The sequence below is a fragment of the Ceratotherium simum genome, chromosome 4 (genome assembly GCF_057802395.1).
Source record: "Ceratotherium simum simum isolate JZ-2026a chromosome 4, ASM5780239v1, whole genome shotgun sequence".
Classification (NCBI taxonomy): domain Eukaryota; kingdom Metazoa; phylum Chordata; class Mammalia; order Perissodactyla; family Rhinocerotidae; genus Ceratotherium; species Ceratotherium simum.
Genome location: NC_141903.1, coordinates 85,678,498 through 85,704,561, shown reverse-complemented (window position 1 = coordinate 85,704,561; position 26,064 = coordinate 85,678,498). Strand labels below are relative to the sequence as shown.

Below are 26,064 nucleotides of genomic sequence, written 5' to 3'. Positions count from 1 at the left end.
GAGAGCTTCCTGGGCCCTGGCATAGTCAAGGAAGGCTTTGTGGAAGAGGTAGGCTGGGCTGGGGACATTTGCAGATCATTTAAATTGGTATTGGGGAGGAGGGGAGGGTATGTTGTGTGTGTGGAAATGATGTGAGCTCTGAGGCATACAGGCTGGAAAGACAGAGGGGCGACTTTTCTGATTGGAGGGGAACTTGCGTGTTGAGAGCTGGGAAAGAAAGGGTGAGGACCATAAAATCCAGCAAAGGGGTGTAGACTCCTAATGGAAGGCAGTAAGGTTTCTGGGCACAGGAAAGGCATGACAGAAGAGAACAGGTGAGTCTACTGCCTAGAGGGGAGAGTTGAATTTAAACAAGATAAACAGTTTCCATAAGGGAAAAAAAGTATACAGAGAAAAGAATAAGACCAAGGAGTTTGGAGGATGTCAGTAGTTGGGAGTAGGAGGAAGAAGAGAAAGAAACAGAAAGGAGGGGTAAGGAGCTAGGTAGAGAACCAGGACAAAGTAGGGATATGTGCTTATAATTTATCTGTTGCAAATGGTGTGGTCAATGATATGTGTTTGTTTTTTGCAGTATTGACTCTTAAAATTTTCTGAAGCTGCCTGACATTTAGAAAGATATTTGGTTAGAAACTAACCCTAACCAATTGACATCATTGATCAGTCTGATGAGAAGGGAAGTCGAGGCTCCCCCCTCAGCCTTTGCTAGCCTGGGTGGGCTTGAACTCCAGTTTTTTCTGTGGTGTTTGGCTAGAGTAGAGTGGTTGTTGTCTAAAAGTTTTCTGTCTTGCTTGGCTGCACCTTTCCTGGGGGTTTGTCTAGGGAGAGCAGGCTTGTTGGGGCTTTTCTGCTGCTGTTGGCCTTGCCTGGTTGTCAGCTTCCTCAGCTCCAAGTCTGGGATATGTGTGGCAACAAGTAAACTAGTGAACTCACTGTGTCCTTCCTCAGGTCTCCAGGTCCCTAGCTTGTCTGCTTTCTGTCCACCTTTCAGAGTCGTCTTATGTTTATTTTATATGTAATGTTCAGGGAGTTGTACTCAGCAGGAGAAATAGGGAAAAGTATGTCTACTCCTCCTTCCCGGAAGCTGAAGTGCTTCCAGTCAAGATCTGATTTTAGAGATTGCTCTCAGTATGACTGAACTTTACTTCCTTGGTATTAGTTTAATTTTAATTAAAATAAGATTTAAAAAGCACTTTGATTAAATTGATAATGCCAATGTGCAAACCCTTACTGTAGTAAAACTGAGTTTTACTCATGGGTGAGTTTAATCATGGACGAATCTGATTAAGGGAAAAAGGAAACTCCCTTTTCAAATTTTTTATAATTTAAACAGCTTTTTATTTTTTCAGTGTCACCTAAAGTTTTTAAGCATGTTAGAACATTTTTAAAAACACAACCAATGGGGAAAGTCCTCCTTCCATTCCTTGCTGAATTAACAATCTAAGCATACAAAAAATAACAGTCAAGTTTTACCAGTCCTCCATCAGAATACTGTCACAATGATGAAGTCATATTACCTTTGTATAAAGCTTCTCCTTTGTTGCTTATTACAAAATATTAAGTATTTAAGTTAAAAATCAAAAGTATAAAGGAAACACAATACCAAGTGAATTCAGAGAGCCTGGAGAGGGCATAAATCATGTGTGAGTCCTGGTGGCAAGAGGAATGGCCCCGGGGCAGGGGAAGAGTGGGAGATGGGTTGTACAGCGCATCGGCCACCATGGGTAGTGCGGGGTGCACCTGGTTTACTTACCTGATAGAATTCTAAGTGGTTCACAAATAAACATTCTTTACTTTCTTGGTTAAATATTTACTTAAGGTGTATTTAAAAACGTGTAATTAGTGGATCAAACCTATGATTTCATAAATTTTTATGGTGCAGAAAGATTCTTAAGTTGGTATTTGAGTTTAAAAAATGTGAGTTGATTTAACAACAACCATTGGGCTGTAGTGGTAATGCGCGCAGATGTGATGGCGTTCCTGAAGGTGGAGGAGGAGTGACAAGGTAGGGGACCGTGCTGGGGCTCATTGTGGGGCGGTATACGACACACGGATCTGCTTCTTGTCATTTAGATTCTGTATGCGTGTTTGAGCTAAATCCATTGTAAATGGGACCATTGCTTGAATGAGAAAAAAATCCAACTCAGAGTTTTAGAGAAATATAGTTGATGGATTTGAGGCCCAGAAAGGGATTCCTCTCTATTTTTCATAGCGGTTCACCTTTCTAACTGAGGCATTTTTTTCTGCCTTTGTGTTTCTTTTATTAATGTAGGTAGCTAGCAGTAAATGCTAATTGATTATTCTTTTCTTATTCCTAAAAAATATCTGTACTGATAGATATTTCCAGTAGATTCTCAACTTACTGATATATCCTCTGAGTTGCACATTATTAAAATTCATTCATTCATTCTTAAAAACATTTATTTGGTGCTTACTGTGTGCCAAGTTCATTACTAGATGGCAAAGATAAAAAATGAATAAGATCCCTACCTTCCAGATTCTTACAATCTACAGGGTGGTAGTCATGGAAATAAACAATTATAATGAAAGTGCCGAGTGTTCTGGTCGCACAGAGTCAATGGTAGCATAAGAATATCAAGCTTTGCCTGAAGGAGTTAGGCGAGGCTTCCCAGAAGAAATATGCCAGAATTGAGACTTGAAGAATGACAGCCAGGCAGATGGAGATATGAGAGAGTGTGGTTTTCTTGGGGAGCATAAACCAGTTTGGTTGGCTGCCCTGCCAGGGTGAGCATGGCAGCCCGGGGCAGGACAGATGTGGGGTTTGGAGAGAACGGTTGTGCAAAGTGAAAATGAAAGAGATCAAGGGTGAAGCAGTGGAGAGAAAGCAGTATTGAGGAGAGGGGTTGGATAAAGAGTTTCCTGTGAAAGAGACTTGAGAAGGGATGGATGGTGACAGACAATGTATAATAATGATCTTCTGTGTCCCCTTCTGTGTACCTATCCTAGTAGCTTGCATATAGTGGGTACTTAATAACTGCTTGATGAATGAATGATTAAACAAATGACTTTTGTAATAAGGAGAATAAGGGATATTTTTTGTTTTTCCTAGGAAAAATGATTTGGGTTTTATAAACAGAGGGATTGTTGTAGTGCCTGGAAATTCATACATGTAACATATATGATGATGAATGTGTATTTAAATAGTATGGATAGAGCCAACTCATTTTGAGAAGACTATATTAATTTCCTATCATTTTTTTCCCCATTGTTTTTATTCTTAAGAAAATTTTAAAAAAATAGTCTCACTTTAAATTAGTTTATTTAAGCATCCTGACGTTTCCATGGACGTTCTCTTACAGTGGATATTAATGGAATCTATATAACTAAGTTATCCTGGGCAAGGAGTTATGTAACCATTTTAAAGATTGATATTGATGATAAGATTCCAACCTCTTCTCTGGCACTTGAAATCTTTTCTACTGTGGTGCTCATAGGAAATCTTTATTTTTTCTCTTTCTAGTCTGTCTTTCTCCTCTTCTTCATTCCTTTCTAGAGTAGAAGATAAATGTAAACTTGACTCCTTTATCATTCTATTTCGTTATGTTTATTATATAATAATTTCACTTTACTATTTAGAAAATTCAGAATTAGAAAATTGTGGTACTAGAGATGGTAGTAGATTAAGTAGCAGAAATAAATCTCACACATAGTATGAAAATGTTTGTCTCTCAGAAAACGTTTAAAGAGGAAGTCCTATTAATAATAAAAATCTATTTTATATTGATTTCCTTTTAAAAATTACATTAACTTCTTGCCCAGTAGAAATGCCATTGTATTTTCAGTAGCTTTCTTGGTATTGCTAGTTTTTACATATCTAGCTAGCACTTTTAATGGGTGTGCTTAACTCCTTTATATGAAAATCCAGATTTTAAAACATGATAAATTAATAGGTGATAGTTATTCCTTAAGAGTGTTTGCTAGAGGGTTTAAATAATGAGTTTCTTTGTACATTTTCATTAAGTATAACTCTTCAGGAATCTCTCTACTTGAAAATAATGGGGTGTACATGCAATAGGTGTATTACAGTAGTTGAATCGGAAGAAACAGCATTTGAGGAGTCTGGAGGGATGATCTTACTGATTATACAGAGAACTTCCAAGGTGGGGCCAGACTGCTTGAGCAGAAAGTTCAGAAGCAATGATGTGAGATGTGTGGAATTGTTTTATTACTTCCACTTGAGTTTTGTAAATATGCCTGTTCGTTGGGGTTGAAGATTTAATTGCATAACCTCTCCTAATTAACTAAAGCGCTTTATTTGGAAGTTGCAAGATCACCGAGGTAGTAAATGGCAAATAGGATCTCTAGGCCTGTTTGATGCTGGTAAGTCCACCTTCTACTATCATTAAGATACAACCTAATAGCAATATAAAATACAAAAATCTCCTTAATTGAACTCTTAATACAAGTAGCTATCTGTCCTTAGGATCTCTTCAATTATGTTTTTCTTCCCTTTCCCTCTTCATAGTTCAAAGAAAGTTTCCTTTCATTTTCTTCCCTTCTAGCAAAGCTTCCTTTCATTCTCTACCTTCAGTCAGAAACTTGAGGCCAGCCTGGTTCAGAGCCCTCTGGGCTTCCTTATCTCCGAGCCTTTGTGGACTTAGACTTATCCATTAGTCTTTTCAGTGACTCCTTCCTGTCAAACCTCTCTGCCGAAGGGAGATTTCTGACTAATTTCCATTATTTTTCTTGATTACTCTGAGATTATTCTCTTATCTCTTGTTTTCAGGCCAGGAATTTCTTCCCCCTCCTATGCTCTTTTTGTGCGTTCTTTTTAGCCACTAGCCCAAGTCTTGATCCCTACAGCAATAAAAGTCTGGGAAGTCCTGGTATGTTTTTTCAGCTCTATCATTTTTCTTCTCTAACTACCTCTCCCTGTCTCCCTCTCTTACCCCTTGTCCCTGCACCTTCTTTAAGAAAAATACCCGTCTGGTATTTGATTTACTATGTAATTCGATTTAATATACTTAACACTGAGGTTGATGACATTTCTCCAAGTTTTCTTGGGAGCTCCTTCACACCCCAGGGGTCCGGAAAACTCTGACAAGTTCCCAGGACTCTTTCCCTCAGTGCCATCAGGACTTTTCTCTTACTTTGTACCTTCAGCTCGGAGCAACTCTTCTTGGCCAGGCTGAGTTGGGCTCTGCATCTCATGGAGTGGACATGGACCCTGAACATATCATGTGGGGGTATTGGATTGCCCCCAACCCTAATAGAAAGGCTGGTAGAGAGAAGAATGCATGATAAGTGGATCTGCATGCCCTCCCTGCTGGCCGTGTTGGACCCTGACCACAACACAGGGTCAGTCGTTGCATGGTGGGGCCATTGAGGTCAGGGGAGTGCTAAGTGTCGCATGATGTCTTTAAGATGGTTTGTATCCAGCCAGAAAGGACCTGCACCTGGCCCGTTAAGGCAGTGCTTTTTGAACTGTGGTCACAAGTCATTAGTGGATTGTGGAAACAGTTCTGTGGGTTGCAATTGCCGCTTTAAAAAAAGGATAGGATAGTATAGAGTTGAAGATGAATGAGTGCATTGTGTGTAATAAGCTAAGTATTGTTTTATGAAACTTTGTTTTTCCATTTGCTGTATATCCTAATCCTGTCTTTAACCCAAGAAAAAGTTGCTTTGAAGAGTGACAAACTGACTTGTGGGCATTCCTGTTCACAATAAATCAAATGATGTATATAATTAACACGTTAGCTGAATAATGTTTCCCTTTGCATTCAGCTTCACAGACATTTCTTGTACAACTACCATGGATCTTATGGAGACTAAAAAATCCTTGGCCTTTGCCCATTAAAGGCTACCAATCCACAGTCACGAGTTGCATAACGATGGGGATATGTTCTGAGAAGTGTGTCGTTAGGAGATTTTGTCATTGTGCAAACATCATGTGTATACTTACACAAACCTAGATGGTGTAGCCTATCACACACCTAGGCTATCTGTACTAATCTTAAGGGACCGTCATTGTATATGTGGTCCGTCCTTGACTGAAATGTCGTTATGTGGCACGTGACTGTGTTTGGAGAGCCAGCACATTTACAGATCACTCCAAAACAAGGCAGACTGAATAGTGTGTGATTGGAAAGCAAACTGAATACTAAGCGAGTACACGAGAGGGAGAGACTAATTCTGTCTAGAGCAGCCCCACTCAGTGGAAATATAACAGGATCCACAAATGTGAGTCACATATGTAATTTTAAATATTCTGGTAGCCACATTAAAATAGTAAAAAGAAACAGGTGAAATTAATTTTAATAATACATTTTATTTAGTTCAACATATCCAAAATATTTCAACGTGTTAATTCTTTACATTCTTTTTTACGTACTAAGTTGTCAAAATCTAGAGTGTATTTTATACTTGCAGTGCATCTCAATTCTGACTAGCCACATTTCAAGTGTCAGTAGCCGCCTGTGGTTAGTAGCTACTGTATTAGACAATACAGTTTCATAGAACGTAGGGAAGCTTAGTGCAACAGAGGCCTAGGATAGTAACACTTAACTGGACAGGTGTTGGGAAAACACATTCCACAGTGACAGAAAGTTTAAACAAAGATGAAATAAGAATTTGTAAAATGTAGTTAATTAAGCTCTTACTATATAGTACGTATATTGTATGACCATTACTCATATTATTAACTCATGTAATCTTCACGATAACCCTTTGAAGTAGTTCTATTATTATATAGTAACTACTATATGATTTATAAATTATTCCTTTTTATAAATGAGGAAACAGACACAGGTGGTCAAGTAGCGTGTGTGGGTGTATGTGTATCTATCTATCTATCTGTGGTAGGTGGAATGGTGGCCCTCCAGATGTATCCACGTCCCAGTCCCTGGAACCTGTGAATATGTTAGGTTAAATGGCAAAGGAGAATTAAGGTGGCAGGTGGGATTAAGGTTGCTACTCAGCTGACTTGAAGATAGGGAGATACCCTGGATTATCCAGGTGGGCCCAATGAATCATAAGAGTCCTTAAATGTAGATGAGAAGGAAGAAGAGGTCAGAGTGATATGATGTGAGTATTTAACCTGCTGACACTGGCTTTGAAGATGGAGGGAGAGGCCATGAGCCAAGGAATGTAGACCGCCACTAGAAACTGGAGAAGGCAGGGAACCAGCTTCTCCCCTAGAGCTTCCAGAAAGGAACGCAGCCCTGCCGACACCTTGATTTTAGCCCAATAAAACCAGTAGCGGAATTCTGACCTAAGAACTGTAAGATAATAAATATGTGTTGTTTTAAGCCACTGAGTTTGCAGTAATTTGTTACAGTAGCAACAGAAGAGTAATACACTGTCAGTATGTGTGGATATTGGGTAATGATGTAAAATGGTTTTCTTGACCTGGATTCTGGCTTTAAAGAACTTTTTGTTGATGGGGAGCTGTGCACTGGAGTTATGTCAGACCACTGCCTCTCTCCCTTGAATGCCTAGTTTCTTCTGCCTCATTTTTCCAAACCAGCTGAAAAATGACAGGTGTTTAATGCTGTTTAAGTAGCCATAACTTTTCTTGCAAATAGGAATGTAAATACGAGTTGTGGTTCTGACTGAAATATTGGGAGTTTAGAAGTGCTCTTTAAAGTTATTTCTGCCCTTTTTTTTTTTTGGTGGGGAAGATCAGCCCTGAGCTAACATCCATGACAATCCTCCTCTTTTTGCTGAGGAAGACCGGCCCTGAGCTAACATCTGTTACCAATCCTCCTCCTTTTTTCCCCCCTTTTCCCCCCCAAAGCCCCAGTAGATAGTTGTATGTCATAGTTGCACATCCTTCTAGTTGCTGTATGTGGGACGCCGCCTCAGCATGGCCAGACAAGCGGTGCATCGGTGCGCGCCCAGGATCTGAACTACTGCCCTTTTTAAGTTTGTGCACTTTCTAGTTGCTAAGTCAGGGTATCGCTTGTGTATGAATTACCTTATAGGTAAGTATACTTTACAGTCTTTTATGTAGCTCTTAACTGTCAACCCCCAGATATCACAAAGTTTACTTGTGGGTGATTAAAGTGAGTAAGACAAGAGATTGCCCACCCGTCCAGAATACCATCCTCTCTCTTCTCCCTGCCAGAGAACAGTGGGAACAGCCTGGCCTGCAGCTTGATTGTCATCTTCTGCCTCCTTCCCACCTGCGTATTGCTACAGAGAGTCACAGAGCTTAGCCTCTTGTCACATTCTGTCGTTTTCCTGGGGCTGTAAGGAAAGGGCTTTCTTAGTTCCAAGGCCCTGTGCACACTGAAGTATATGCTTCTAGAAGGAGAGAAGCTTCCATCTTGCTTCCTGCTTGCATGTTTCCTTCCAGTTTATCTTTTCTTCTGTACTGACAATGCAAAGATTTTACTTCAGGGATGTGTGTTTTGCTCACTCCTGCCATTATCCTATATACTGAAATACTACCTTGATCAAAGTGCTGATATATTATGCTCTGCAAACACACAGATAGAAAGAGTGATTTTTTTTTAAAAGTACAATTCCAAGATGAATGCTGGCTGAATGTAGAAAACAGTGCTGGAATTCAGTAGTCCCCTGGGGTCATGGTGATGTGACGTGTGTGTGGATGTCTTTCCTCTATCCTCAAAAGTGGAACACATGCTTTTCCTGCTTAGTGCTGCCTGTGCTCCAGGTGCGTAGTAAGTGCAGCCTCATCTTGCAGAATTCTGTTTGTGGCCTAGGGCATCTGTATGATTTTCCTGCTTTTGTTCTCAGAGGCTCTGGACCATGCTGATTGCTCCTAAGTGATTATAGGTGCTTTTTGCCTGGTGAGCAATCTTTATATATAAAAATCAGGATTTCGATACAAGATAAGGGGAGGTGATTTTGTTTTACAGAGAGATTTCACTCGCAGACTTTTAGATATTTTTACATTCTAATTTGATTTGATGCATTTAAATAACGAGTTATGCAAAAAGGTTTAAAATGATCCATTTTACAGAAGTTTGATTTGCAAACGCATTGCTCGTGTAAAATAACATACCTGCGGCCAGAAGTGTGGCACACTTCCTCCTACCTTGACCCTTGCCCCTAACTCTGGGCTCTAGCTACACCAGGCTCACTGCCACGCTCTAAACGTGTCATGCACAGTGAGAGATGGCACAGAACAGTGGTCCAAGTGCAGAGTGTGGGGCCAGACAGCCTGAGTTTGAATCCTAGCGTTCTCGCTTATTAGCTGTGGGTATTAACCTCTCTGTGGCTCAGTTTCCTTATGCAAAAGCAGGTGTGTAATAAAAGAACTATGTCCTAGAGTTGTAGTGAATGCATGTGATGGCTTAGACCAGTGCCTGGAATGTGGTGAGAGCTCAGTAGATGTCAGCTCTTGCCTTTCGTTCATCATGTATTTTTCTGCCATTTTTAAGCTGTTCGTACATTGTGCAGTGTTTTTTCCCGACATCTAAATATTCTGTATCTTAACAGTCTGATTGCTTTTATGAAGCTGCCCTACAGTTTTTGTGGTTCTAACCTTGGCTGTCCATTGGAATCACCTGTGGATATTAGATAGTGATGCCTGCGTTTCTGGTCTCTGATAGAGCTGGCTTCTAGTGGCTTTCGAGAATGGGTTGTGAAATTTCCAGGAATTTTCTGTCAGGTTGTTAAAGCATTGGTAGCTTAAAATCAGCCACGGTGGGAATGTTTACACTGTTGAAATGGGCAGATACTAACCCAGAGTTCTTCTCAATCTATTTGGTATTCTAGTGTTTTGTTTATAAGCATCTCTAAACAGATGTTGAGCCTTTTAGTATGATGTATTAATTTGCTAGGGCTGCAGTAACAAAGGACCACAGATGGCATGGCTTAAAAAACAGAAATTTGTTGTTTCACAGTTCTGGAGGCTAGAAGTCCAAAATTAAGGTATCAGCAGATTTGGTTCCTTCTAAGGGCTGTGAGGGAAGGATCTGTGCCAGGCCTCTCTTCTTGGCTTGCAGACAGCCATCTTCTTCCCATGTCTCTTTATATTGTCTTCCTTCTATGGTGTCTCTATCTCCAAATTTCGCCTTTTGATCCAAGGACACCAGTCATATTGGACTAGGGCCCACACTAATGACTTCACTTTAATTTGATTACCTGTGTAAAGACCCTGTCTCCAAATATGGTCACATTTTGAGGTACTGGGGATTAAGATTTCCACAGTGAATTTTAGAGGGACACAATTCAATCCGTGTCAACACAGTTCAACACAGGGCAAGGACCTTCTTTTTTCTTTTTTTCCATTTGTCCCTGTAGTACTTGCACAGTGAAGATTTGTTGACTTGAAAAGGAAACACCATTTAGCTGACATGTCATTTGTGTATAATTTATTTTTCATTGTACTGTGAATTCCAGATAGTTGATTTATTGATTTTTTTTTTTTGAAGCAGCTCTTTCTTGGGATAATATCAGAGTTAGTGTTTTTAGAGAAAAACATTAGTTTAGGAAGATTAGCTTTTTTAGGTTGTCTAAGGCAGACATGAGCTTGTTAATGAACTCAAAAGGGATATGATCTGAGTGAAATGGTCTTGATTTTGTGTCTGTTGCTGGGACAATGCTTTTAATCATGCATGAAAAAAATGTTTTAGATAAATTTCCACTGATCTGAGAATGTTTTAATGCTGATTGTTCTCTTCAGGATTATGTAAGATTATAGCATTCTCAGAAAAGTAGGATTTCTTTTGCTTTTTCTCAAAGGCAAATGTAATGTCAGGTAATAATTTTTTGGTTTTGCAATTGAAAAATTTTTTGAACCACAGGAAGCATAAATTATTTTTAAAAATTTACCTTGTGTTATCTAACACAAGGTAAATTTTACATACATATAAAAATAGTGGATTACATTTAAACTATGATCATCTCAAACTGTGATCATCTCCAGTAAATATAGAATGTAAAGTTAAATATTTTTCTTCAAAATGTGCTACTTCTCCACACCATTGCTTTTTGTTGAGTAAATCCTGGAATTAGAATCTTATTCCAAAAATGTATTTGGAATACACATTTGCACAGGAATTTGTTTAGTCTAATTGTTCAGATTTTTTAAATAGAAAGTTTTCAGCTATAAATTATATGGCAAATATAAAAAACTTTATTTTTAATCAACTTTAATCAAGTATAATTTACATGACATAAAATCTACACATTTTACGTGAATGAGTCAATCTTGACAAATACATACATCAATGTAACCAGCACCTCAATTGAGAAGTAGAACATTTCTGCCTTCCCAGAACGTTCCCTGTGCCTTGTGCCTCTTTGCCATCATTTTTGCCCCACCTCCACCTCCTCCTCCAAGCAAATACTTATCTGATTTCTGTCACCACAGGATATTTCAGACAGTTTTAGAATTTCACATGCATGGAATCATTACAATAGGTACTCTTTTGTGTCCACCTCCTTTTAGCATAATGCCTGTGAGATCCATCCACGTTGTTGAGTGTAGTTTCTTTCGTTTTATTCAGTAGTACTGCATTGTATGAGTATACCAAAACTTTTCATCCCATCACTTTGGGTTTTTAGCTATTTTCGGTAAAGCTGCTAAGAACATTTGTGTACTAGTCTTTTTATGGATGTGTGTTTTTATTTGGGTAAATACCTAAGCATGGAATTGCTGGATTGTATGGGTAAGTATATATTTAAGTGTGTATAAGAAACAGCCAAACTATTTTTTAAAGTAGTTCCCCAATTATGCACTCACCAGCAGGCTGTGAGAGTTGTAGTTGCTCGACGTCTTGGCTAACTCTTTGGTATTGCCGGTCTTTTAAATTTTAGCCATTATAGTGAGTGTGAAGTGGTGTCTCCTTTTGGTTTTAACTTGCTTTTTTCTTTGATGACCCATGAGGTTTTCATCTGCTTATTGGCTATTCATATATCCTCTTTTGCCCCTTTTAAGAATTGGGTTGCTAGTCTGATTATTGAGCTCTAAGAATTCTTTCTACATTCTGAATAAAAATCCTTTGTCAGAGATATGTATTATGAATATTTTCTCCAAGTCTATGGCTTTCCTTTTAATTTTCTTGATGACCATGGAAGAACAGAAGGTTTTAATTTTGTTGGAAGTCAAATTTATTAATTTCTTCTTTTATGGTTAATGCTTTTTGTGTTCTAAGAAGTCTTTGTCTACTTCAGGTTTGTGAAGATTTCCTCTTACGTTTTCTTCTAGAAGTTTTGTAGTTTTAGCTTTTACTTTTAGCTCTGCTTAAATATTTTGATTTAATTTTTCAGCATAGTATGAGGGTAGAGGCTGAAGTTCATTTTTCTCCATACAATTACTAGTTGTTTTCAACCATTTGTTGAAAAACTGTTCTGTCCACATTGAATTATGTTGGTGCCAGAGGCTTTATTCTGAATTTGATTTTGAAAAGTGACCTAGATTTTTGTGTTCCTCTAGTAGATGTTAGACACTGACTTTCTAGGATGTCATTTAGAAAAGTGTGGGGTTTTTTGCTCTTAAAGGTTATTTACCACATGTTAGAAACATAGGGTGGGATGGGAGCTCTAGAGACCACCATGCCAACTTCTCCCTAATACACCCAGTTAGAGTTGAATATAAAATAGATGACCGTGTGTATGTGCGTGTGCCGTGTGTGTGTGTGTGTGTGTGTGTATGTGTATGTGTATGTGAGAGAGAGAAATTAAGCTAAGGAATTCATGGAACATTTAGGAAAACACATAAATATTGCATAGTTGGTACAATCTTAAGTAATCAGTTTTGGAATTCAGCTACTTTTGCTGTTAGTTTTTCTTATATTTAACTGTAAAAATGACCTTAGTATAGATAAGCCCTTCTCTTCCTTTTGTTTTCTCATCTTTGAAGACTGCTGTTTAAGTGACCTTCGAGTAACTACTTTTATTTCTCCTTATGAAATGAGAATGCTTTGTGTCTATTTAAAGGCATTTCGAGCATCAGAAGTAGGTGTGGTGGTATTTTGGGGAGGGTCAGTGGTTTCTGAAATCACATATTAGCTTTTTCTCATCTTCATCCTCTGTTCTTCTGGAGTGAAAAAGTTTCTATTAGAGACGTTTCTTGTAGCGTCTGAGAATATTCCTTACTGCTGATGTGTTCTTTACTTTGTGCCTGTCCTGCCCAGTTACATCCATTCTAAAGCTCTCTCCCTTTTTTCCCTTTCCTTTGAGCATGTGACTACTCCTGTCTCTCTTTTTTTTCTTTTTTTTTTGTGAGGAAGATCAGCCCTGAGCTAACATCCATGCTAATCCTCCCCTTTTTGCTGAGGAAGACTGGCCCTGAGCTAACATCCGTGTGGGATGCCGCCACAGCATGGCTTGACAAGGGGTGCGTCGGTGCACACCCGGGATCCGAACCCGGGCCGCCAGCAGTGGAGTGTGTGCACTTAACTGCTACACCACAGGGCCGGCCCCCGTCTCTCGTTTTTAAGTAGCAGTAATAATATTGATAGTACAGTGGTCCCGACTCCTTATGCGCAGTTTTACTTTCTGTGGTTTCCGTTACCTGTGGTCAACTGTGGTCCAGAAGCAGATGCTCCTCCTTCTGAAGTATTGTCAGAAGGTCAAGTGTAGCCTGACACTATGGTGCCTACATCATTCACCTCACTTCATTGCATCACGTAGGCATTTTATCATCTCACATCATCACAAGAAGAAGGATGAGTGCAGTACAATAAGATATTTTGAGAGAGAGAGAGAGACTGCATTCACATAACATCCATACAGTATATTGTTGTAATTGTTCTATTTTATTATCATTGTTGTTAGTCTCTTACTGTGCCTAATTTATAAATTAAACTTTATTGTAGGTATGTATGTATAGGAGAAAACACTGTATATATAGGATTTGGACTATCCTCGGTTTCAGGCATCCACTGGGGGTTTTGGAACGTATGCCCCACGGATAAGGGGAGACTACTGTAATAGCAATAGTTAATACTATGTATTAGGCACTATTCTAAGGTGTTTATATTTATTGACTGATTTATTCTCACGAACACCCTGTGAGGGATCTACTGTTCTTTTAATACGGATTTTATAGATGAGGAAACTGAGGCAGAGATATGTGACGTCTGTGGTTATACAGTTAGTGATGGTGGAACTGGGATTTGATCCAGACTTCCTGGCTCTGAAGCATGTGCTCTTAACCACTATGTTATCTGGCCTCTCGGGAGAAGCACATACACAAGGAAGCAAGCGTTCCTTTCCTTCACCTCTGCTTCTGGACTTCAAAAGGAGTAATGTTTTGTAGCACAGTTGATATAATTTTCGTTAATATTTCATGAGATTTTCATTCGTTTATAATGCATATTACGGTTTGTATTTCTAGCTCTGCGGGTAAAGTTTCTGACAAAGAGCATGCGTGCTTGAAACAAAGTAGCTTTATTTCTAAAGGTATTACTTTACAAACCACAGTCCTATGTGTCCAGTAGAAAGCACAGGCTGCCCTAGCACGTGGTTATTCTTCTGGGAAAGTGTCTTGGAGGAGGTGAGTCTTGGCCCACTTGTTAAATAAGAATGTGCGCACGGGGCTGGAGGTGTGGTATGTGGAGATGGGTGGTAAAAAGACCCAGGATTGTGATGGGCTGAAGCATTTAGAAAGGATGGAGGTTTTAAAATATTATTATAAAGGAATACATCATGAGAGATTTCCAGGATCAGGGAAGAAGCTGGAGGTCATGACTACAGGCAGAAATGGCTTTGGGCTTTCTGCCCCCATTCCCTCCCCTTCGCATTTTCCCCTTCCCTTTGGTTTCCCAAGTTCGAGCACTCAACTCTTAGCTTTCCTGAACTCACTGCAGATAGAAGTACTTTCCTATCAGGTTTGCCAAGATAGATTAGAAGTTTTTTGATGGAATTTTACCTTAGAAGGGTAAGAAGCACTATAAAAGAAGGAAAAGTAAAACCACAAGTTTAGGAAAAGCCAGAGAAAGGTTTAGAAGGACATGAATTTATCTTCTCCAGACTTCCTGCCTTGGGATAATACCTCCCATCTCCCTTCGTCTGCTGAGCAGCACAGCTGCCATGCATGCTGGCCTTGATTACTTCTAGGCCTTAGACCTCTGTCTGAGACCCCGTGGAGTTTGCACAGTGAGTGAAGAATTCTCCATCCTCCCTCTTGCTCCCCAATATGCCTGTCCTCTGTGGGTAGGTCCTGGTGTTTACCTCGAGGGCTCTTTAATCCTGCAGGGGCCCTGGCCCTACATCTGCTTTTAATTTCTAGTCCTCAGTGGTAGCTTGGCTAAGGTCCCTTCACCTCTGCTTTGGTGGGGAGGGTTGGGAGAGGGGTCCTCCTGGTCTCCAGAATCTATGGCTTGTACTGTGTGCCTGTTGGTTTGGTCTAAAGCAGACTCACCAGCTGAAATCAAGCTTTGGGTCTTCCTCACCTTGGTTCACTGTCGGCCATGGGGTTTTCAGTAGAGGTTGCCATCTTTCTAAGAAGCTATCGGTATGATTGTATCCACTTCCTTTTCTGGACAGACAAAGACTCCTTTTTATTTTGAACACCCACGCTTTCTAGTGAGTTCTTATTGAATTTTTTTAAAGTTGAAAATGGACATGTGGGATCATGTAAGGGAAAGCTCAAAGGTAGGCTAGAAGGCATGGCTGAATTTGGGGCTCTTCTTTGTCTCTCTTCCTTCTGTTCGCCTTCCTCTCGTGTTCCACAAGGTGGCAGGGTGGCTCCAGTCGCTCTGTTCCCCAGACTCCCAGCCTCCCAGGGTCAAGTCCAGGGAAGCAGATGAACGTCTCCATCTGGGAGCTTCTGCATAAATCCTGTAATCCGTTCTTTCCTTTTCTTTCTCTTGCTCTTTTTCGATAAACAATTTAATTTTTGAATAAGTAATAATATTCCAATAGTTCAAAAATCTAAAAGTATTTTAAGGATATGGGGTGAAAAGCTTTTCTCCCATCCTGTCTTTTTTATCATTATAAAGTACCTCTCTTTGTCTTGTTTAATGATTTTTGTCCTGAATTATGTTTTGCCTGATAATAAAATCTTGTCCTATGCTTTCTTTTTATTGCGTTTGTCTAATATATTCATCTAAGCAATTTTTTTTCAGCCATCCTTTTATTTTTAACCTTTCTTTTTTTTTTGGTGAGGAAGATTGGCCCTGTGCTAACATCTGTTGCCAATCCTCCTCTTTTTGCTTGAGAAAGATTGTCACTGAGCTGACGTCTGTGCCAGTCTTCGTCTACTTTATATATGGGACGCTGCCGCAGTATGTCTTGATGAGCAATGTGTAGGTCCGTGCCCGGGATCTGGACCTATGAACCCTGGGCCGCTGAACGGGAGCACACAAACTTAACCACTATGCTACCCGGCTAGCCCGATTTTTAACCTTTCTGACCTACTTTGTTTTAAGTTTTGCTCTTGTTTGTGGCATAGAGGTTTTTTTTTTCCTTTGTAATCCAATCTGATTAATTTTCCTTTAATAGGTTTTAATATGGAAGATATATTTGATATTAGTTTGTCCACATTATTTTATTTTCTATTTTTATCTCTTTTGAAGAATCTTGCACTATGTGGTCTGTTTTCCTTGCTCTTTTTATGGGATTATTCTGATATTTTTCTAGTGGTTGTCTTTATAATTTCACGTAATGCCCTTAGTCTTCTAAGAAAGTAGTGATAGTTTCCTACTATAAGCAGTGATAAAATTAATGCATTTCATACTAATTCTAATATAGAGACATTGCAACTGTGTTACATGGTCTCTTTTATTGTATTTAGACCTGTGTTGCATTCTGTCCTCAGAGGAGAGAATTAATCACTCAGCCAGGAAGCTTGAAAATGAATCAGTATTATTGTTAGCAGTAAATATGCTGTCAGAAGAGGCCTTGTGAGTTTTCCTAGAGTAGATTGTCAGCCTTTAACCAGGCTCTCTTCGTCTGTAAGAATTATAGTTTCTGAAGTCAGCATGGATCTTAAAGTTGGTAACCTGGCATTTGTCTGGTCACAATTGAACGTTAGTTCGCAGTCTTTGTAGGTGGTCTGTTATTTGACACCAGAGAGTCACCAATTTTATGTCCCAGTTGACATTGAAAGATGTTATTGGGTCTGAAGTTCCCTTTTTTTTAGTGTGGGCTCCACACTTGTTGAGAGCTTTATCACCATTTAATTTTTCAAAAACAATATATTTGGCAACAGAGAGGCATATTACATATGAAAAGGGTTTTTTAGAATTAGAAGTCTTAATTTAAAACAGTCCAGCTTGGCATACCCCAGGTGATGACAGACTCGTATCCTACCATCCAGTGCAGAAGGGGAGTCCCCACCCTACACCTGGGGAGGAGCACAGCCTCTGTTCAGCCTCCTCTCTGTTCGGGAGGCTTCAGCCCTGGGCCACAGACAGCCTCTGTAGAGGGTGGGAAAAGGAAGGTGTTTTTATAATTTTTAGACCCAGGTCAATGATATGACCTTAGGTGACTTCCTTAATTTTTGTGGTGAAAAGATACCTCCGCCCTCCTCCAATAGGGCAGCTGAAACATAGACTGTTGCTGGAGAGGATTTACATTTCCACTTTGTACTCTAGTCCTGTGATGGCTGCTAGTATTGTTGGTGTAGACTAGTATTTTTAGTCTGCAGTTTGCCTGTGAATCACTGCAAAAACCCTGCTGAAAATGAAAATACCCCCTCTCCCCTAACTTCCCGCTGAATTTAGATTGAACGCGTTTGGGAGTGTGGAATCTGTGCTTTTACTGTGTACTGCAGGTGATTCTGATGTAGGTCTTCCACAGACTACAGTTTGAGGAAATCAAGATTGGCAGTTCTGTGTTTAATGTAGAAATTTTACTAGAATCTAGTTTGACAGAATTCTGGTTGGATTTACTCATTATGTCTACAGTGTTTCAAGTAGACTTTGTTTCAAAGATATAGTGATTTGAATTTATCAACTTTCTTCAATTAAGAAATCTAGGAAAACACACATATGAGATTTTATAACTCCAATCAGCTTGTGAAAAAAATGTTTGCATGAGGATGTTTAATATACAAATTACAGAACGATGAATTTCACACTCTTGTGATGCTTCCATGAAAGCCTCAAGGATAACTGACAAGTCTATTTTTATCAAATTTAGTGGGTTTCCAAATCCTTATCTGCTTATCAAACAAAATGTTAATTAGAACAGTAATTGAGTAACCAGATGCCTCTTGTGTTCACTCTAGGAACTTGTACAAAAACATTTGTGGAGCTCATGTAAGGTCAGTCATTGCTTTTGAGTTGCTAAATAATAACTTTGCTGCAGGCTTCTAAAAATCCAGGTATTGAGGGAGTCTACAGGAAGATAAAAATTGATAAGAGATTTGCAACAGTTAGTCTGATACTCTCTCTCCAGTGGATTAAGGTGGAAAAATCTTTCTTCAGCACCACAGATGGGAGAAAATCCTCCCTCGTAGGTTTCTTCCTGAATCAGCTTGTGCCTGCCTAGTCTTGTAGTAGAACAGAAAGAGCCTTTGGAGCTAGGTATGCTGGCACAGATTTCCTGGAAAAAAAAATAAAACATTAAGAAATGAAGTTTATAACTTTATTTAAGCAACACAGAACATCATGACAGGATGATATATCCCAGGAATGCAAGGATCATTCAGCATCAGAAAATACGAATAATATATTAAGAAATTAAGTGACAGAAACCATGTGATCATTTTAACATAGAAAGAACATTCGGTGAGATTCAGTAATCCTTTATGACTAAAAAAATTTTTTTTGCAAAAACTAGGAAACTTCCTAAACCTTAGGCTAATAAGTCATTTATTCCAAAACCTACAGCAAACATCATACTTGAGTTGAAACTTTAGAAGCATTCCCATTAGTGTCAGTAAGAAGACAGAGGATGCCTGTTAGCATTACCTTTGTTCAACACAGCCCTGAAGGTCTTCGCCAGTCGTGTAATGCGATAGGAGAAAGAAGTGAAGAATAGGAATTATAAGGGAGAGAGAAAACAATTTTTTTTTTCTTTGCGGATGATATCAGTGCATACATAGACAGTGTAAGAAAATCAAGTTGGAGAGTGTTCTGGACAGTTGCTACATATAAAAATTGATAGGTTCCTGTACACCAGTGATAACCCTTTAGTAAATGAAATAGAAGAAAAGATTCCCTTCACAGTAGTATTAATCTATAATATATCTAAGAGGGAGCACAACCACAGATATGTGAAACATGGAGAAAATTATGGAAAGTTATTGTTAGATATAAAAGACATGAATAAATAAAGAAATTATACCATCTTTAACAATGAGATATCTTGATTTGTTAAGATATCATTTCCCTCTAAATTAATTCATTGCATATCTAGTCAAAATCCCAATAAGGTTTTTGTGAAATTTGACAAGATGAACCCAAAATTTATTGAGAAAAATCAAAGGCCCAGGCATAGCCGATACAATCTTGAAAAGCAAGATAGAGCCTTGCCGCGGATATAGATACTAGGCCATGGAAATTAAGATACTGTGGTTCTGATATAGAGATAGACAAAAGATCAGGGGAACAGGATAGAGAAGCTAGAAACAGGGCCACACATGCATAGAAATGTGATATGCAGCGGAGGCAGCATTATAAATCTGTAGGAAAAGATGGAATGTTCTATAAATGGTGCTTTGATCATTAGTTGATAATCATATAGACAATCAAATTGTATTTCTGACTTCAAACCATCCCTCAAAATAAATTCAGGTGAATTAAATTTGAAAAGCAAATCTTAAAAATTTGCTAGAAAACATAAGAAATAATGGAATACTTAGCAGTTAAAAATTTAGAGAGAAGTACATCTGTCTTGATGTGTAAATCTTAGGAATATAATACTGAGTGCAAAAGCAAGTTATAGGAGGATAGATGTAATAAAGTACCACTTATATAAAATTTAAGACATGAAATAATACAGTATATTGTGTGAAGATACTAAAATATATTGTAAAGTGTAAAAACACGTGGTAATAGTATACACCAAATTCAAGATGGTGTGTTTACTTCTGAAGACAGATGAATGTGACTGAGGAGAGATGTGTGCAGGCTACAACTGTGTCTGTAATGGTTTATTATTTTTTAGATAAAAACGTTCTAAAGCTATGTGTGACAACATGTTAACACCAAGTGAATATCTAGTAATAAATAAATGGTTGAATAAGTTATGGCTTTTACAGACTATGAGATATTTTTCAGCCATTAGAAAGAATGAGTTGTAGCTAGGCCACTTTATATGGAGGGATTTCCAACAGTTATTGCTCAGTGAAGAAAACAAGATGCAGAAAAGTTTGTATAAAGTCATCTCATTTTTATAAAACAGTGACATGTATGAATGTGGTACAATCTTGTGTGATCATATGAACGTGAAAAAAAAAAGGAAGGATTCATTCTAGGCTGTTGCCATGGGTTGGGAGTGAGGTGAGATGAGGAGAAGAGAAGGAGGGGGGAGTGGGGAGCCATTTCTTATGCAGAAATGCATAAGAAAATGCACTACCCAGCATGGCGGATAGGATTTTGTTTATTTACTGACATAATCATATATATACACATATTTTTAAAAGACTATAGAACCACTTTATTTTTTTTTTATTTTTTTATTTTTTTTTAAGATTTTATTTATTTTTTGCCCCCAAAGCCCCAGTAGATAGTTGTATGTCACAGCTGCACATCCTTCTAGTTGCTGTATGTGGGACTCGGCCTCAGGCTGGACAGAGAAGTGGTGCCTCGCTGCGCACCCGGGACCCGAACCCGGGCCGCCAGCATCGCAGCGCGCGCACTTAACCACCAAGCCACAGGGCCGGCCCTAGAACCACTTTAAATAAAGAGTGAGAGTTGATGTAAGTGGAATTTATTATATTTGACTGGAGGCTGTGGTAGAAATGGACTTAGCAAAAAGCCAACCAGACAAAAATGATACTTCAGAGAATTACTCATAATGTATTCTGTTGCTGAGTATTTAAACAAAAGATGTAATTAAATTAAAGTGATGCTTTTCCATTTTTCTCCATTTTGTATTTCTTAAATTCGATGAGTTCTTGATAATAATATATATAAAGTACTTACTATGTGCTAGGTGATGTAAAATACTAGTAGTAAAAGTAATAATTATATTTCACGAAATGGGGCCTTTTGACAGGGAAACTTTAGATCTTTTGCTCTTTTTCTTCAACTTGGGTGAGAAGAGGAGTGAGTCTTCATCTTTTTGGTCAGGCCATGGCCTATACACAGATAGTTCAAGAATACGGATAATTATCTTTGAAATTTTCATTTTTTTCTCTCAGTGTGCGGGATGACAGAATTCGAGTAGAAAGGATGGATAACACGTATTTTGAATACAGTCATGCTTTCCAGGTGGTTACAGAGTTTTATGCAAAAGATGTAGTTGACATCAAAGGTAGGTATTTTATACATGTTAGCCATATGCCCTCAAATTTAACTGAGTTCGGATTTGGATAAAGGTGCAAGTTTGACTTTCAATTTAATGAAAACTGAATAGTTACCAATAAATAGCTGGGAGAAGTAGAGATGAGAGTTCACTGTTCTGTGTTCATCAAAACCTCTGCTGCTTTGTAGTTCTGACCATTTAGTAACTGGTATTTTTGACATGTTCATTGGAGTGTAAGGAGTTAGTTACTGAACAACCTTCTGTTTTGCTTCTCTTCAAAGGTGGCTCATTATTTTCCTTGAAATTTTATAGACCGTTTGGGTAAATTTTCTGATGAAGGCTAGCATTTCCAAAGTGGTTGCCAGAATTAAAATACCAGAACATTAGTGACAGGATCTTACTATGTTAGGTAACCATTGTTTGTCTAATTCACGTTTCCTCAGCCAGGTATCTGTGTTCGATTTGGTCTGTACCCCTCGTTCCTGCCAGTCCAGCTTACGTTAAGGTCCATTTTTATCCCTTATCACATGCTGCAGAGCTCTCACCATGAGACCATAGATCAGCCTCCCTCAGCTCCCACCCAGGCATCAGTGTCTTGTTAGCATTTCTCTCTCCATCCCTTTTAATCTCATGGTGCTTTGGCCAAATTGAGTCGAGTGTCAGAGAGGGTAACCCACTTACGACACCAGTCTGCGTTATCACCAAGGGATCATCGTCTTATGCTTAGCTAAAGGCAAGACTAAGTCACAAGACTACCATAAGCCACTCTTGGAGTCAGATTCACTTAGAAGGATGTAGTACAGAAAACCTAGCTTGCTGGCAGGTTCCTCTTAGTGGGAGTCCTTCTCAGCAGTCTTTACAGCAGTCCACAGAGCCATTGGGCGCTAACATCCTCCCCCACCCCCCGCAATGACAGCTCAGCTGCAAAGAAAGGAGACTCGCATCAGGTGGGTGCAGGATCTGCCCTGGCTTAGAAGCCCCGTGCTCTACAGGAACCCATATCTCTTACTGGAATTTCTACAAAGGACATGCCAAGTGCAAAAAGTCAGTTTACTCAGGGAAGGCCAAATTCTGGAATCAGGTATTTATAATTCCTCCTAGTCCAGATGCAATTTACTGATTTCAGGTCATTTTTATCATATGCAGTGCCACCGGATAACACATTGGCACTTCATCTTTATCAGGTTTCCTGGGGAACAGAGCTAGAAAGTTAAAAGATGAAGTTCTCACTAGAAGGGGAAAGGGTTTTGTTAACTCTTTATTTACACCTTGGTATTATAAAAAGCTATAGTTGAAATTAATAAGGTATTTTGTATTACTGATTTATAGAGGATATTTTGTAATATTTTTTTATTTCTAAAAGTAATAAATGCATATGGTAAAAAAAGTCAAAACATAGTTGTATATAAAGAAAAAAAAAGTCTCTCCCCTCAAATCCTTAAGAATTTTTTTATGTACAAATCCACACATACACACATAAACATATATACATATATAATTCTGGATTTGTTTAATATAACTTGGATTTATTCTTTTAACTAGTTTTTATTGAATATCTATTATGGCAGGCATTGTGCATACAATAAAGAATAAAATAGACAAAAATTCCTGCTCTTCTGGAGTTTACATTCTAGTCGGGGGAAATATACAATAAAATAAGTTAGATAGTGTGTTTGAAGGTGATAATTGCTATGAAGAAAATAAGGCGAGGGAGAGAGTGAACTTTTAAATAGGGTGGTTAAGGAAGGCCTTTGAACGAAGATTTGAACAAAGACTGAAGGATTAAGGAGGAAAGTCATGGACATGTGAAGGAACAGTGTTTCAGGTAGAGACAGCAGAGACAACATATCTTAAGTGCCTGGTATATTGAAGCAACAGCAAGGAGCCTGGGTGCTGGGACAAAGTAACTAAGGGGGAAAATATTAGGAGGTGAGCTCAGAGACAGAGGAGATGGAAGGCAGGCAGTACAGGGCCTTATAGACCACTCTAAAGGCGTGAGCTGCTTCTCTCAGTGAGTTGAGGGACGTTGGAGGATTTTTAAGCAGAGTAGTCTAATGATCTGATGTACATTTTATTTATTTTTATTTTTTAATTTTTTTTTGAGAGGAGGACTAGCCCTGAGCTAACATCCGATGCCAATCCTCCCTCCCCGCCCCCCTTTTTTTTTCTGAGGAAGTTTGGCCCTGGACTAACATCCGTGCCCATCTTCCTCTACTTTATATGGGACACCGCAACAGCATGGCTTAACAAGCGGTGCGTCGGTGCGCGCCCGGGATCTGAACCTGTGAACCCCGGGCCGCTGCAGCGGAGCGCGCACACTTAACTGCGCGGGCTAGACCCTGATGTACATTTTAAAAAGAATTCCTTTGGCTGCTCTGTTAAGAATACCCTGTAGGGCACAGTGATGAAGCTGGGAGACCAGATGGAAAGCTGTTGCAATATTCTTGCTGAGCGATTGAGAATGATCGTATAACTTTTTTCCTCTCACTCAGCAATACATTATGGATAGTTTTCCATATCAGTACAGGTAGCTGTAAGTCATTCCTGTTAGTAAGTGCATAACAATCTGGACTTACCAAAATATACTTAACTATTACCCTATTTTGATGTTCAGTGAGATTGTCTCTAGTTTTTACTATGACAAAGATTTTTCAACTCACTTCCTTGTATACACATTTTTGACAAGCAGTTTAGAGTATTTCTGGGTCAAAGGGGATGAACATTTTACATTTTGAAAATTAGTCTATTGTTCTCCAAAAAAGGTTCATTCCACCATCAGAAAATGCCCTTTTTTCATGTCCTAGGTATTCGTAATCTTCTACATTTTTCCAAAGGGCAATTTTAGGAAGTATTGTATAAATAATTATTTAAATAACCATAAACTAAATTTTCTTTAACTTAAAATTTGTTTTTAATAACGGTGAATAATAATTTTAATGAAGGTATATGTTCTGTTTTTTAGGTTCTCAAAGTTTTTCTGGCATCATTAACTTGGAAAAGCCTGTGATTTGTTCTTTGGCTGCCATAATAAGATACCTCAAAGATTTTAACTTGGAAAAGGTGCTTTCCAAACCCAAGTAAGTGATTTCTCAAAAATATAAAATGGGGTGGAGTTACATTAAAAACACTTCTTAAATTGAATTTGGTTAAGTACTATACTCAGAGAAGTTTACCTGCTGTTGAATACTGTATTTGGGGGCAAGGATAAACTGTGTGGTATTATTGCTGAAGAATACTAAAAATATTAATTGATATAAAAATATTGATAGAATCCTTAAGCATTCTGTTAGTTTATATTCATGATAGCTATTTAATGTATTATAGTTTTGACTACAAAACGGTGCTTTATACTAAAGCGCAGTTAATTGACAAGTAGTATTAAGAAGTGGAATTAAGAAGTGGTATTAAAGAGCATTCATAAAACTTCACAGCCTTTCCTTTTCTTGGTTTCAGTTCTTATTTCATAGACCGTAAAGTTGGAGATTAAGAGGACAGCTGCTAACATAGACAGCTTTCTAAAAGAGTGATTAACTTTGTAGATTTCCGAGATTTAACAGCTGGCAATTGACATTCTAAGAAAATACTGGTTTAAAAACCAGTGGGATAAAAAAGATGGTGGGATAATTTTCTTGCCTTTCTGTATTCTGCCTCCACCAGTCCCTTGTCTTTGGCTCTGTGAAGAATTACCCTCCATCATGTTGGTCCTGGATAAGTAAGCTACTGCCTGTTCTGCAGAGGTGGGTGGACAGATAGGAGCTACCCCAGTAAAATGACCAAATAGAGTTGGAAAACAAAGAACTGGTGCTGGTTTGAGGTTGTTGGGGGAGGGTGGAAGAAAGGCAGGTCCCTTGGGAATCTTTTCATAACGTCTTTTTGGTGTGTGTTCTACTATGTGGTATTTAGGATAGAGCAGAATATCATTTCTCTGGGAGCAGGTTTGTTCTGTTTAAATGCAATCTTAATGTCCATCAACAGGAGAGTAAATTCATGTGTTATATTCAAGCAATATAAAATAAAAATGAATGGACTAGAGTTACATGTATCAATATTTTAAACATTTCGTTGACATTATATTGAGCCAAGGGGCCTGCCTGGTGGCGTAGTGGTTAAGTTTGTGCCCTCCACTTCTGTGGCCCGGGGTTTGCAGGTTTGGATCCCAGGCATGGACCTACACACTGCTCATCAAGCCATGCCGTGTGGCGTCCCACATACAAAGTAGAGGAAGATTTGCACAGGTGTTAGCTCACGGCCAATCTTCCTCACCAAAAAAAAAAAAAAACAAACATTATATTGAGACAAAAATCAAATTGCTGAAGAAGACACAGTATATACCATTATATGAAGTTAGCAACATGTGAAACAATAGTGTTTATTGCTTAAGAATATGTACATATATAGGGAAGGTATAAAGACATGCATGGGAATGACGAACAACAAATTCAGAAGAGTGGTTTCTTCCAGTGGGGAAGGAGGGGAAACAAAACAGCTTGGTGGGGGAAATGGCACAGGGAAGTTCTAATTGATGTTTGTTTTTTAACCTGGGTACTATATTAATCTATATATGTTTTAGTATGGCTGAAACGTTTTATTAAAAAAAGTAGCAGCCTGACATTATACCTTATTGGATTCCACTTTAAGCTCCAGTAATGGGAGACTTACTGCAGAGGTTGATCTGGGTGGTTAATTGTCTTGGATCCCCAGAAGGAAAGGATGACAAGCTGCCTACCGTTTGGCTTGTTCGTGATAGGGAGGCCCTGGTGAAGTGAGGTA

General features: G+C 38.7%; 1 protein-coding gene across 1 annotated transcript in view; it reads left to right on the top strand.

Annotated features, from left to right (window-relative positions):
* MSH3 (mutS homolog 3) overlaps positions 1-26,064 on the top strand; it is a 170,769-nt gene that overhangs the window by 26,931 nt on the left and 117,774 nt on the right. Inside the window, exons 9-10 of the mRNA XM_087430101.1 lie at positions 21,191-21,303; positions 24,257-24,371. Of these exons, the coding sequence (XP_087286227.1) occupies positions 21,191-21,303; positions 24,257-24,371 (228 nt within the window). The remainder of the gene's footprint in view (positions 1-21,190; positions 21,304-24,256; positions 24,372-26,064) is intronic.